The sequence below is a fragment of the Otolemur garnettii genome, unplaced genomic scaffold, assembly GCF_000181295.1.
Source record: "Otolemur garnettii isolate 467f Iridium unplaced genomic scaffold, OtoGar3 scaffold00014, whole genome shotgun sequence".
Classification (NCBI taxonomy): Eukaryota; Metazoa; Chordata; class Mammalia; order Primates; family Galagidae; genus Otolemur; species Otolemur garnettii.
In genome coordinates, this window is record NW_003852409.1 from 4,577,044 (window position 1) to 4,592,875 (window position 15,832).

The 15,832-nt window shown below is 35.6% G+C and overlaps 1 protein-coding gene across 1 annotated transcript in view; it reads right to left on the minus strand.

The window, feature by feature from the left end:
* ERP44 (endoplasmic reticulum protein 44) overlaps nt 1–15,832 on the minus strand; it is a 78,212-nt gene that overhangs the window by 15,221 nt on the left and 47,159 nt on the right. The window contains exons 5-9 of the mRNA XM_023510547.1: nt 12,536–12,720; nt 11,107–11,222; nt 8,344–8,401; nt 6,667–6,783; nt 688–900 (exon numbers count right to left, since the gene is read on the minus strand). Of these exons, the coding sequence (XP_023366315.1) occupies nt 688–900; nt 6,667–6,783; nt 8,344–8,401; nt 11,107–11,222; nt 12,536–12,720 (689 nt within the window). The remainder of the gene's footprint in view (nt 1–687; nt 901–6,666; nt 6,784–8,343; nt 8,402–11,106; nt 11,223–12,535; nt 12,721–15,832) is intronic.

Genomic DNA, 15,832 nt, shown 5'->3' on the forward strand with positions numbered 1-15,832 from the left:
AATATAACAACACTTAAAAGAGGTAGGCTTTTCTTTCTTAGGGCAGAGAGTATAATTTCCTTAGAAATTATATGAACTCAATCCAAATTCAAATATTATAGTGAATTTTTAATTTTTAAATAGGCAATCCTGCTTTGCAGATTACCAGGTTCTGGGCAGCAAGTCTCTGAACTGATAAAGTAGCCATTCTCAGGAGACCATCAACCTATTCTACTGATTGAGTTTTTAATCTATTCCAACCTTTAAATTAGTATAGGTGACTAAAATGGGCAACACTATACAATCCCTTTGATTTATCTTATTGGACTTTCTTTCCTAACTAGAGTGGAAGCTGATAGTACTGCAAATTCCATTCTATGCTTTAGAGAAGTCCAGAGATAAGTACTCAACTTTCTTTCACTTATGAATAAATGTTAATCAGACTATGTAAGCTCTCTCAGCTATATCTCTGAGAATGTCTATTGGAAAGGGGTTCGGAAAAGCCTCAAGAGACTGAAATTTTGAAAGTATCAAAATCAAATGTACTCTTAACCCTACTTCTCATGCCATTTGCTTTCTGTCTCCAAAAACCTCATGACGTAGAAAACGAAAAACAATTAACCCACCCCACTATTATATTATCTCTCTATTAATCTCTCTATCCCTTGCCCTCACGTTTGAATGTAAATGTTAAAATAAGCTTTTAACCCATATATGTTTATGTGGACATGAATTTAAAAGGGGAAGGGAGGGGGAGAATGAGAAAAAAGAGAAAGAAAGGATGAAAATAAACACCTTAATTGATCTACCTTTTTCACTTATTAATTGTCGGGCTACTTCGTTCTGAAATATTTCTAAACTTTCTGTATCTTCTTTCATGTGGAAGAGTATGAGAAAAGGCAGTCCTTCTTCTGTCAATTCCTGTAAAGAGAAGCATTCAACTATTAGAAAGTAATAATAAACATTTTAGTAATTTGAAAATATATATGTTAATTAGTTTGCTAAAGTCAAACAGTAACATAAACATAGTATGTTGTTAATTCATGCTGCTTGGGGTTCCAAGTTTACCTGTGTCCACATCACCATATCTTTGTCAAGAAAGTATTAAAAGATTCAGTAGGATATCAAGATAACCAGATCTAGACGAAATAAATCTTTCCCTTTAGTTTAAATGATCTATGAGTGGTTGGTTATAACATATAATAAATCTCAAGAATTATTAAGCATGTCAATTATTAAGTATTATACTATAGGGTAGGAGGGGGGAAGAGGCTATTTAATTGTTCATGATTTTCCAGATCTACTTTTAATTCCTGTTTTTTGAAACTATTCCTACAAGAACTGCCATGCAGGTAAATAATTATGACAAATTATTAAATTTTTCTGGACTTCTGTGGACAAATATTTTTTAAATGTTTACTTTTCAAAAATATGATTTAAAGGACCTCAAATATTGTTTTGAAATTATTTATGTTTTTCCACTAATAAAAAAGCCATAAATAGGAATATACATACAAAAGCAAATGGAGCTTAACATCCAATCTCTTCCAGGTTTCTTGTACTATAGAGCTATGATCCTGCATTGACATCTTGTGGCCAAACACTCAAATTGCAGGATAAATCTTTTGAATTCTCTGAAATAAAATGACCTCTCTAGGAGTCCACTATATACTGAGTGCTATTAATGACAGGGAAAGGAGATCCCTGATAGGGAGATGGAGGTGAGACTAGATTATGTGTAATATAACTAACCTATATCCAGCATTAAAATGAAAGGAAAAGAATAGAAAAATTAAGTCCAGTACACAAAGAAGGGTATCATATTACAAAAATGTACACTATATATGTACTAGTGAAAATTTTCTACTGTGCCTTATAATAAAATATAGTTTGAAAGCTACTACTTGATCTAATCATCTGGCCAAGTCCTGTACCTGAACATCCAGTATGTCATAAGGGCTAATGACACAGGATTAAAAGATACCCATATGAGTATATTTATTCAGGTTGCTTTTGTCTGCTTGGACAGAGGTAAACAGCCTCACAAAACCACATAAAAAACAAGATGCATCTTAAAGAACAAGAAGAATTACTTAGAATTCAGGAAAATATCTACTTTGGGAAGCAAATTCAAAAACAACTCTGAAAGAAACAACAGAATGGCCTCAAAATGCCAAGCTGTTGCATGAAAATACAGTGTGTGTATCCTTTATCTGAAATACTTGGGAACAGAATTATTTTGGATTTAGGGTTTTTCTGTCCCCCCTTCCCCAGATTTTGGAATATTTGCATTATTACCAGGTCAGTATTCCCAATATGCAAATCCGAAATCTAAAGTGCTCCAAGAGTATCATGTTGATGGCTCACAAAATTCTGGATTTTGCAGCATTTTAGATTTCAGATTTTTGGATTGGAAATCCTCAACTTATAATAATGTTGCAAAATTTCTCAGAAATTCTATGGGGAAAAATAAATCAGGAAACTTAGTAAAGCAAGTTTTTTGACTGAAAAAGAAACTTTCCAAGAAAAGAGACTGGTTACAATTTTCACTCAATCATCTCCCATGATTCAGAATTCAAAAATATTTTGAAATCTGGCATTGCTAACATAAGATTGTAACTAACAAAATATAGCCTGATAAGTTTATGATTTTAAGCTTTTGGTTTTAAAAACATATTAATCACATTTCACAAGAAGCCATTTTTAGAACTCCAATGACTTGAGAAACAGCTTTTATAAACAAGTAGAAAGACAAACTGGTCCATTCTGACATGTCACACTGGATCCTGGCAGCACTGATCCTCTTTTCATGTAAAGAACCACTCTACAAGGGTTTAAGTGTACAATGGTCTAAGCAAAAAAACCCAGAGAATCTAATGTGCATTCATAAATTTACTACAAGCTTATGGAGGATAAAATATTATTAATATTGTTCTAGGTCTTGCTCTGTTGCCCAGGCTGGAATGCAGTGGCACTATTAAAGCTCACTGCAACCTCGGACTCCAGAGCCCAAGCAATCTTCTTGCCTTAGCCTCCCAAGTAGCTAGGATTTTACAGGCATGTGCCACCACACCTAATTTTAAATATTATTTATGGTGGGAAAAGTATGCTAAAAATGTTCCCTGCTAACATAAAACCACTAAATATGCTAAAATACAAGTAAGAAATTAAAGTTTTAAGAGCTGTTTGCATAGATTTTTGTTTCCAGAAAGATGGAACAGACATACTTTTCTCCATTCTGCCCATGAAGTAGTTAAAAATCCTGGACATTATATAAAACAAACATAGGGCTTTGAAAAGTGAAGAAAAGAAAGCAGACTGACTAGGGACTTAGGAACTCAAGAAATGGCACCGAATTCCCTGGGTTTTCTTTTTGTCTTATACATCCCAGTGTAAATGTTAGAAAAACCTCTAATCCAGAAATGCCAATGAGTGGAGATTAAAAAAAGAAAAAAATAATGCCCCCAGGAAAAGCACCCTCTTTCAAGTTGAAGAGGGGCCAAAGAGCATTCTGGTTTGCTCATAATGGCCAGTTCCAAAAGTTAAGTGTTCCTCTTTTCCCAGAATATGGGGAAAGAGATATTAATCTTCAAGAGCTGCAAGCCTCCAGGTAGATTCAGGGAGTTTCAGGGCATCCTAGGGAGTTTTCATGTATTGTGTCAATGATGTTTTAAGCCCATAGCACTATACAACTTAGTAATAGAAGAGATCGAATTTGAGATTACATTCTTTTTTCCTTAAGGAACTCCAGGTTTTGCTGCAATGGTTTTGCTACAGGTTAAGCAATGGTGATACAAACTATATTCTAGTGTAATGGTGGATGTAATTTGAATTGTTCTTACTACTGAGAAAATTAGAAAAGCAGGAGAAACATAAAAGAATACCTCTTTGAGGGCCTCTAAGATTTAAAAAAGAGAAAAGAATTATAGGCCATGACTGTACTAGAAGGAAAGCCAGGACAATAAGCATGGGATATGAAGCTACTTTTCTCCTAGGACCATCTGCATTTCCAGAAGAGATAACTGTTAGTGCTCAATCATTATTGAAATACAAATTAAAACTACAATGAGATTCTACTATACATACAACAAAACGGATAAAATTCAAATGGCTGATAATATCAAATTCAATAGGGGAGTTGAGCAATGTGAATTTTGATACACTACTGGTAGGAATGTTCATTCCTACCTACCACTTTGGAAAGCTATTTGGGATCATCTACTAAAACTGGATATAGGTATGCCCTATGACTCAGCAATTCTACTCACATGAATATATGCACAGTAGAAATGTGTGCATATATTCACCATAAGACATATAACAGAATGTCCATAGCAGAATGATTTACAATAGTCAAAAACTGGAAACAATCTAAAAGTCCATCAATAGTGGGATAGACTATCATATAAAATTCACATAAAAATTATGTTCACTATGAAAATAAATGAACTACAGCTTCATGCAATATGAATAAATTCCACAAACATAAAGTTGAATGAAAGAAGAAAGATGCAAAAGACTCTGATGCCATTTTAGGTTCAACAACAGGCAAAACTTCATATGATCCTATTCAAAATCAGTATGGTTGTTATGAAGATGGCAAATGGGGTAATGACTAGGAAGGAAGGCAAGGGGTCTGAAAATCTTCCATCTCTTGACCTACTTCAGAGACTGGAAGTTATAGCCAAGGGTCAATTCTGACTTGATTTGCTGCTGGTTTTTGTATGGTCTAAAAGCTAAGAATGTTCTTTGCATTTTTAAATGATAGGGAATAAATGCACATTATTTCATGACATGTGAAAATTACATGTCCAGAAACAAAGTTTTATTGGATATAGCGACACCCATTTGCTTACATATTGTTCAAGACTGCTCTGTGCTACAACTGCAAAGTTGAGTTGTTATGGCTTGGCACCTGAAGCTCAGCAGCTAGGGCGCCGACTACATACACTGAAGCTGGCAGGTTTGAATCCAGCCCAGGACTGCCAAACAACAATGATAACTACAACAACAACAACAAAAATAGCTGGGCATTGTGGCAGGTGCCTGTAATCCCAGCTACTTGGGAGGCTGAGGCAAGAGAATCCCTTAAGCTTAAGAGTTTGAGGTTGCTGTGAGCTGTGATGCCATGGCATCGTACCAAGGGCAACACAGTGAGACTCTATCTCAAAAAAAAAAAAAAAAAAGTTGTGTTGTTCCAACAAAAAATGTATGTACTACAAAGCCTAAAATATTTACTATCTAGTTCTTTACCAAAAAAACCTGCACACCTTTGTCTTAGTCAGTTTGGACTGATATAACAAAGTACTACAGACTAGGGTGCAATATCATATACAACAGAAATTTATTTCTCACAATTCAAGAGGCTGGAAGTCCAAAACCAGGGTGCCGGCATGGTCAGGTTCTGGGGAGAGCTGTCTTCTGGGTTATGGACTGCCTACTTCTCACTATACCTCCACATGCTCTCTGAGGTCTCTTTTATAAGACACTAATCCCACTTGTGAGGACTACACCCTCATGGCCTATCTCTCAAAAGTTCTACCTCCTATACCACTGCATTGGGGATTAGGATTTTAGTATGTGAAATCTGGGGGCACACAAACATTCAATCCATACCACCATGAATGGTAGTGATTACAGGGGTGCATTTCCTGTATGATAATTTTTTGAGTCGTATGTTTAAAATCTTACCTGTGCACTTATAACTCTTTGAAGTATATATGTATATAAAAAGTTTTTTAAAACTGTACTTAAAAAGTTTTTTAAACTTTCATTTGTAGACCCCCAAGTTTTAAAAATGAAAGAGCTGAAATGAAAGATATGCGCTTCACATACAGTAAAGAAAGGAGAGAAGTGGGCGGCACTTGTGGCTCAGTGGGTAGGGCACCAGACCCATATACCCAGGGTGGCAGGTTCAAACCTGGCCCCAGCCAAACTGCAACAAAAATAGCCAGGCATTGTGGTGGGTACCTGTGGTCCCAGCTACTCGGGAGGCTTAGACAAGAGAATCACCTAAGCCCAGGAGTTGGAGGTTGCTGTGAGCTGTGTGACGCCACGGCACTCTACTGAGGGCAATAGTAGAGTGCAATAAAGTGAGACTGTCTCTACGAGTAAAAAAAAAAAAAAGAAAAGAAAGGAGAAAAGTCCTTGCAGACACAACTCTCTGTACTTGTTCCTTCAGCCTCTTAGGTTTTGTGGGTTTGTGAGCATTTCAGGGAGCTTTATTTCAAGTGCCTGGGATGACTAAAGTCAGTTACATGATCATGGACTAACTACTTCCATTACTTAAAAATGCAACACAACTAACTGCTGTACAGGAATCAGAAAAACTTTTTAGAGGCAAAGGATTTTCACAGCATATAATAAATTATAACCATACAAAGCCTTGCTTCTAAGGGACATCCACTTAAAAAAGGATTGTCAACCAATGGGTAGGCATCAGAACCACCTAAGAACCACTTTCAAACTCATTTTCAAGGCTGTAGTGAACTACTACATCAGTGGAAATGTAATAGAGGGTTTCTGAAACAGCAAAGATGAACAATCACTGGCCTATATTATGGAAATAGCTATTATATATCCACTACACAATTTTTACAACTAATAACTCTATGGTAAAATAGTAAGAACGGTAAAGAAAGCTTGCTCTTTCAGACATCTGAATTTTAAAGATAACAGCATACTCACTTCTCCATTTTCAAATGTTATTTCTCGGACAAGGGGAACGCATTTATCTTGAATCCAATTATAAGTAACATCAAAATTTGTCATAGATCCCAAGTATACCATATCTGGAGCAGAATGCTGTCACCAAAAGAAAAAAAAAAAGGAAAAATATTTTAAACAAATCCAATATGTACGGTCAAAAGCACATTCCTAAATCCATCTAAGAACCCAGAAAATCTACTGGAAATACAAAAGAAACATAAAACGTGGAACTTCTGAAAAAGAGGGCCATACACAGCAAAAAGCTAATCTTCCTGTGCCTACCAGGGACCTGATAATGCAATATGTGATGGCCAGCCTTCTGCTCTTCCTTGGATTTACATTAGTTAACTGTCAGAATCTTCACCAAAAGCAAGCAGGCATTGTGAAAAGAATTATTCTCCAAATAAATTGATCTATCTATTCCTTCACAGTTAAAAATATTAGAAGAAAACTTTCAAGAGTGAAAAAGCCTTGAAAAATACAAGATCCTATAGGCATCTTTACTAGATGTAAGGCATGACTGTTTCTATTATCAATTACCTACACATCTGTCTCCACATTCACTCAAAATCAGTATTTATAAAATGCCTAAAATGATTTTTAAAAGTAACTAATATTGAGTAAATTGATTGTATCCAAGCACTGCTGTTAACATTTTATGTGTTGATTGATTTAATCCTCCCACATCTCTCTAAGGCAGGTACTGTTATCATCATCGCCTATTTTTTTATTAACAAAGAAAGTGAAGCACAGAGAGCTAAGAAAATTTCCTAGCATGCCACCCCTAAGAAGGTGGCATATTTGATATTCAAACTCAGACAGTCTGACACTGTTAAGAGATTATGCTCTAATAAACCACTACACCGGCAGACACCATATCGAATTCTGATAATCTAGAGACAATGGCACTCTGTAAGCTACTATTAAGGAAATGCACTTGCAGAAAATACAGGCAAATACCTATCTAAATTCAGAATAGGAAATGAGCTTTCTAAGCAAGAAATTCATTTATCTGACTACGTGAAAGTTAAAAATCTCAGTATGTCAAAACACTATAGACATTAAAATGAAAACAATGAATTGAAAAACTATCCACAAATTTCATTTTTGTGTGGGTAAAAAAAATTGCAATGGCAGAACTTTAGGTCCATTTGGGATAAAACACTATGACTTTGCCTCTTAGTTGTGGCTACCATCATCTGGGCCTAAGAAGCTACTTCTATGTTTTAGACACACTTAACACTTCCTAGCCCAAGGGTTGAAACCTGTCTGCTCCTTATTATCTGGCAAATATCAAGCAAATTGATACACCACATCTGGGAGCTTGTCTAGCGCAAGTGAGGGTGATGACTGCACCACTGAAGCACTGTTTGGATTTGGCTCCCAGATTGAATGCAAAACAGAAAGGCTGGAAAGGCCAGAGGGTCAGGGGACCTTTTAATACCATCTGCTATTAGATGCCTGTATGACTTTGGCCTCTGTGGCCCCATCTCCACTTTTAAAGGTTTAGATTAGCACTAGAATATGATGCTTCAAGATTCTTTACTATCCTAAAATTCTACAATTCTATGAATATTAACTCATATAAAAGCACAGAGTATACTATACATATATTTCAATATCACTGATCACACATCCTAAGAATTAGCAACTTACCCCTGGTGGTTTGTAAATTATGTTGTCTCCGCTGTATCTTTCTGGTTTTGAAACGTCCCTAACAGGAAGGGAAAAACAGTGATAATGCTTTTTAAGAAAACTAATAATGGCAATATACCAGAATGACTAAGAATTAGCTTATACTTTGCAGTGTGTGAATTACAGACTTGAAATATATTCTTCATCATCTTTCCTTCCTATAGGATGCACAATACCAAGAAAAGTATACGTTTAAAGGGAAATTTTAGTTAGCTATTTTAGTTACTTGTATTACAGAAATTTATGTTGGTAGTTTTAGTGGTAAAAAGCTGTTTTTGATCCTGGACTGTTTTCCAGCAACTGGATCAAGGTTATTGATTTGGTCACAGAGATTGATTAATTTCCTTATAAATCAGACTCAACCATGAATTTTCTATTTCTTACTTTTTAAAACCAAAATTTATAAAAAACAGATGAACTTAAATAACCTACATATCTAAAGTATAGTTCTGTAAGTATGTTTTACTTGTCTAATTTTGTTTCCAGTGCCTAGTAAAGTATCTGGTACATAACAGGTGCTCAACAAATATTTGGAAAGTAACTTCGATTACAAATTCTAAGTCAAATGGATAACTTTCTCCCTTTCTCTAAATTATTTTTAGATTAATTAAACACTGATTTATTTTCAGTTTCATACTAGAGTAGTCCAGGAGATAGAGGCAAGGAGAGCTAACCTACACTTGATGACAGTGCGAACAGAAAGAAGAACATGCTTCATTAATTAATTCAGTAACTATTTACTATTCATTTCCTTCATACCAGGTACGATCGTGGCACTGGGTATACAGCAGAGAACAAAACTGACAAAACTCTTTACTCTCTTGGAGCTTACATTTTGGTGAGTTGAGGAAAGAGACATTAACAAGTAGATATATTTATTTCAGATGGCTTTAAAAAAATGCTATGAAGAAAAGTGGAGTAAGTGGGTAAAGAATGATGGTAGTGCTACTTTCTATGGGGTTATAAGGCAAGGACTTTTCCATGAGATAACATCTGGAAGAAGCACTCCCAGATACAGAACAGTAAGAGCAAAGGCCTACAGCATTTAAGGAACAGAGTGATGGCCTGTATGGCTAGAGCACAGTATATAACGTGAAAATCATGGCAGGGGCAGGGGGAGGTCTACATCAATAACGCTTGCAATAAAAGATATACATAAACAAAATCTACAAAAGCATTAAAGCAAGGTCCAAGATCAAAGGTCACAAAATGGAGTAGACACACTATGTCAGGAATCTGGGCTTTACTCAAGATAGCTACTGCAACTGAGCCTAACAGTAATAAGCCGACCCACAAAAAAAGAGAAAGAATATGACATTCAAGTCAAAGGACAACTGAGCAACCTCCAAGGAGAAGAGAGGTTCAAGAACAGAACCCTAAAAATGATTCCATTTTGAGAAAGAAAGAAAAAAAGGTGATAAAGTTAGCAAATTCAGAAACATAAGCAGCAAACCAGAGGGATTAAATGAAAATAAGTATAGATACAGATAAAGGAAAGAGTAGTTGCCTGTCACATTCTTCAGAGGAACACAAGGAGATTAAGAATGAAAAAAAGGCAGTGGCTTTGGTAACTAAGAAGTTACTTTGTGACTGTGCAGCAACAAGTTTCATTACAGTGACAGACATGAAAGCTTCCAAGAGGTTAAGAACTTTTACTAGTTAATGCCTAAGCAAAATCAAGGCAACCAAGCATAACCTAAATTTTGAAAAAACGTGGGAATAAAAAGGAAGATGAATTATAGTTCAAGGTATAGACGACACAGTTCAAGAAAGAAAACAGCATGTTTTCAGAAAAGGAAAGCAGTTCATAAAAAAAGAGTCAGGTTGAAAACATAAGAAACCAAATCCCTTCTCAGGGACAAAGACTGTAAAGGACCAATTGCCAGCCAGGTGTAATCCTCTAGACCTAAGACCCCTAGATAAAGGAGCCCACGTGGAGACTCCCGAGTGAGTTCTTCAGTTCTCTCCCCCTTCCAGAAGCTCTGGTGCTTTTTACTTCTTCTGCATTCCTTTCTAACTTCTAATAAAAGTCCTATCTTACCACTGGAAAAAAAAAAAAAAAAGAAAACATAAGAAACCAGACACAACTGATTGGGAATGAAAAGAAAGATGAATTATAGCTCAAGATATAGAAGAAGCAGTTCAGGAAAGAAAGCAGTGTGTTTTCAGAAATGGAAAGCAATTCATATAAAAAGAGTCAGGTTGAAAACACAAGAAAGACACAACTGATGGAACAAAGCCCCAGAGGAGTTTGAAGGGACAAGTACACAGACACCAGTGAAAGATTACCCTTAAAAGGAGAACTGTTCCTGTGAGAGAGGAAAGATAGAAGAAAAGATGGTGGAAAGATGGGGATGAATGAAGACAACAAAGCCCACGGTACTTAACAAGAAGACAGTCTGGGAACCCCACAGGTTAGCATTCTGCCGGGCACAGGAAACGTATTAGTAAATGAGATACCAAAGGCATTACTGTGTTAACTGATAACTTATCCATTCTTTCCCTCTTACCCACATTCTAAAACAGAATATACTGTAGAAAGGAGAATAAATTTTTTGAAACCCTTAAAAAGAATTCAGAGATAAATACTAATAAAAAGACTGATAGTGACGTTAAGAGGACTGAGAAAATCTTTGGAGAGGTCATCTTCAAAAATTACAAAATACAAGTATTTAACAAGGCAGTCAAGCTGACCACTAACACACTTTTAATTAAGATACTTACCCAAATGCAGAAAGGAAGGCACAGTCATCATGCAAAATATTTGCTACTCGTTCAAAAACTCTATAGTTGTCTGAATCCTTTTGCTCAAAATATCCAATGATATTTCTTTTGCCACGCTGTAAAATAAAGTATATAATTATTTTGCAACATGTAGTTCTATAAACATGTTATGTCATTTATCCCTTATTCTGGAGTAAAGGACAGCTCCAACTGTTTTTCAACTATCTCCAAATGAAGTATGATCATAAATGCATATTTAGCTTTTAACACCTAGTCAAAAATATTAAAGATTAGATATGGGTAAAAACAATCTTCACTTCCACAAATATAAATATTTCCTTCTAGAATTTTATTTTAAAATTTCAATAAATACATAACTATTTGATCAGTGACAGTCTTTCCTAAGGTGACTTATCTTAAAATATATTAAAAACAGTGTATCAGTAACTTGTGACTATTGGTAAACAATCCTCCAGGGGTCCCTCACACTCACTTTACTACCAAAACTGCAAGACCCTGACCCCTCCTCACTCAAGCTATTTCTCAGGGCTGTGCTTGCAGTAAGCAACACTGAGATATGAAGTCATGTCTGCCCTGCAAGACAAAGAGCATGATTACTGCTTGCCCTGAAATGGTGAGTTCCCCAAGTCCGGCGCTCCTCTATGGGGACAAAGCTACTACATGTGCAGGCATCCATCTGGGCCCTCCGTGTTGCCTCCACAGGACTGGGTTGCTTCCCTGCACGTGGGGGGCAAGGGAACAAATTCAAACATGCACACTCACATAGCTTGCAGTGATGTGAGCAATAAAGTACTTTGTCTCTAACTCAGGAGTCTGGGTCTCTCACCTAGGAGTCTGACAGAATCCATGAAATGGTAATTGGCTAATTTATTAGTTTGTAAATAGGGTACAATCAATCTCAAACCTGACAGTGACAATCAGTGATTGTGATAAAGCCCAAACTCAATAGTGTTTGCTTCTGTTGTTATTTGTAAAACGCTTTTTAGTATACAAAGAAAGGGGTTACCTAAGGTTATGATTAAGAGGGAGCTGTTTTAGGGACACTAAAATTTGCATGAAGAACAGGTAAAGAGTGAATATAGCAGAGACCCTGAAGGTCTCTACTAAGAAAAATATGGAAACTTGGTTGTCTATGTTTGACTTTAATTTCCATTTCTTAATAATTCAGGCTTCCCTTTGCCCTCGAATAATTCAAGATAGTCTGACTTTGCTATGTATTTGATCTAGAAGTTCAGTAAAACATTAACATTTCCCTTGAGAATTCAAGAATAATTCAACTTACTAAGAATGCATATGTCAAATCCATTGTAATGAATGATAGGGGAATGTCCAGATTCTTTATTTGCATCAGGGTTTCTTCACATTAAACAGGCAATGTTCATTAGATCTGGCAAAAGTTACAACTTACATCAAGAGTGTTGATTTCTGCTAAGTCCCGAATTTCTTGAATGGGGTCACTTTTCTGTTGCCTGATGTAATCTGCGAGTGCTTTCACTGATCGCTGACCCCTATATTCTCTCTTCATCATCATTCCATTACGAAACAATTTGAGGGTTGGATATTTGCTTATTCTGTATCTCTGGGCTATGTCAGCTAAAAGAATGAAAAAAAAAATGAACTTTACCCTCATACTTGGTCAGGGAGAGCCCATCGACCTAATAGTCAAAAATCCTATATTTACTGAGAACTTTTTGGTTCATGTCATTTTTTTTCAGTGAGAGAAAGACAGAAAAAATAATGATTTAAGTTTATATTGGTTAAGAGACAATGCTGTGGACTCATAATGCCTGGGTTTAAATCCCAAGTTTGCCACTTACTGGCCATGTGAACTTGTAAATTGCATAAACTCTCTCTGCCTTAGTTTCTCATCTATCACATAAAGATAATAATTTCTACCACATTAGGCCATTTTAAAGAATAAATGAGATAACAGAAATGCATGGAGCAGTAAGCATGGCCCACGAATGTGCGCTATGAAAAACAGCCAGCTAATTACATTTGGGGGGTCTGACACAAATTCAAATACATGATGATGACAACAGCAACATGTAAGCTAGAGCAGGGAGGTAAGCAGGAGCAGGAGGTAAATTATGATAACGATTGTATTTGCACTCTTCGGAAGGAGGCGAAAGTACTTATAGTATTTTGTTGAGTCAAGGTCGCATTTTGGTTTCCCTGGGATAGGCAATCAAAGAATACTAAAAGTATATTAGAGGTTAAAATGGAATATGGGTGCTCAGAGGGGGAACTGGAGAAAAGACTATGTAATTGAGATCACATAACACTTTGGTAAAGTCCATGGAGGATTTATAAAGGAGAAATCATGATTGGTTACTAAAATTCTGTAAATGGAAGGCAAATAAAAGTAAACAAAGGGAACTACTAGTCAGATATGAGCTTGAGAAGAATGCTTTATTCATCAAATCACAGAAAACTGAAATAATATGGAGAGTTCCTAATTTACAAATATTTAATGTAGATAATAATATCTAATTTAGGAGCTAGTACTTCCTTGAAGCAGATGACTAATAGATATATTACTATAAGGCCTTCTCAACCTAATAAATTACAATGAGAGGGCTGGGTGTGGTGGCTCACACCTATAATCCTAGCAATTTGGGAAGCCCAGAAAGGAGAATTGTTAGAGCAAGATTCTAACAATAGCAACATAGCAATACCTATCTCTACAGAATCTAAAAAAAATTGTCTGGGTGTGGTAGTGGTGTGAACCTGTAGTTCCAGCTACTCAGGAGGCGGAGGCAGGAGGATTGCTTGAGCCCAGGTATTTGAGGTTGCTGTAAGCTCAAACAGTCACTCTTCTCTAGCCTAGGCAACACAGTAAGACCCTCTCTCAAAACAACATGCTAGACACTGTGGCTCATGCCTATTACCCTAGCATTCTGGGAGTCCAAGGTGGATGCAGAGCTCCAGCTCAGGAATTTGAGACTACCCTGAGCAACAGTGAGACCTCATCTCGACTAAAAACAGAAAAACTAGCCTGGTGGTGTGGCGTGTGCCTGTAGTCCTGCTACTCAGGAGCCTGAGGCAAGAAGGATCACTTGTGCCCAGGAGTTTGAGGTTGCTGTGAGCAATACCACGGCACTCTACCCAGGGCAACAGAGTGAGACTCTGTCTCAAAAACAAAACAAAACACCCCAAAACAAATAAACAAATAACCCAAAACAAACTACAGTGAGAATCTATGTTTTTAAGATGTTATAAAGATAAGAGATCCTATCACCTGAGTAAGAAATTAATGAGATTAAATTGGTAACATAACTAGATAAGTGAGAGTGATAATCATAAACAAACAGAAGTCTTTTAAATTGAACAGTGGTACCTATAAGGCAAAAGCCACAAAGGCTTGAACATATCCTACTAATAAGAAAACCAATCTGGAGAAATTAAAAATATGAATTTTGCCTTTCCAATTAAAAAATACACTCACTGCCAGCATACTACACATTGAAATCTAGCATCTTATAAATTAAATATGAGCATAATGTGTAAAATAAAACGTTTGTAATATAAATGTTTAAATCAGGTTAAATAGTCCTGCTGACCAATGCTACAATGGTATGGTCTATAGAATGGAAAATGTCTTGTAAAAGTTACTATCTCCTTACAAATGTCCATCAACAGGAGACTGGTTGAATAAAGCATGGTATATTCATACAGTGAAGTATATGGTTGTCACATAAAGAAATGAAAAAGATATCTGTATGCTGCTAAGGAGTAATCTTCAAGATATACTGTTAAGTAAAAAAATCCAGAAAAGCACAGGTAAAATACTTTGTATAAGAAATACAAAGAAACCTGAGAAAGAAGTATGAATACGTAAAGGGATACATATCTATATAGAAATGTGTGTATAAGCATACACACATCTATGTATGCTTGCTTATATATTTGTCTTCCTCCACCCAAAAAGAAACACCAACGGAAGAAAATGGGAGGAAGGATCAGGGATGAAATTTAGATTTCCCTGAGCATACTTTGGTTTTATAGTTTTGACTTTGAAACCATGGAAGTGTTTAAAATTGAACCAAAATTAAATTTAAAAAAATTAATAGGGGCATTGTTCTTTGGAATTTAAACACATACACTGTAGATAAAATGGACAAGTAATTATGTTAATGCCATTAAAAATCAAGATTTTCCAGCATTAAATAAAAATAAATAAAATTGAGGTAATTAAGTAAAAACCCTGTAGCATTTAATTTGAATTGGAGGTACCACCATGAACTCATGATTTTTTTTCTTTCAAAAATGTATTTCTCTTTCTGATAGCTATTATCAACAACTTAATGCCAATAAGTCTGAGGACTTAGAATAAATAAAATGAAAAAATTCCTATGAAAATACAACTTACCAAAACTGACAGTAGAATAAATAAAAAATACAAATGGTCCTAAAATTACTAAGAAAACTTAATCTATAATTCAAAGCCTTCTCACAAAGAAAACTCCATTCCTAGAAACCTTTACCAGGAAATTCTACCAAATGTTTAAAGAAGCAATAATGCCAATTTTACACAAACCATTTCAGAGGATACAACCAATTTTCTAGATCAACATTTTTAGCAAACCTGACATAGAAATTATGAGCAAAAAAGTGTATGTTAATCTTTTCAAGTTAAAGGATGCAAAACTTGAAAAAATTAACTGAATTTATTACTACATACAAAGGATAATATATCATAATA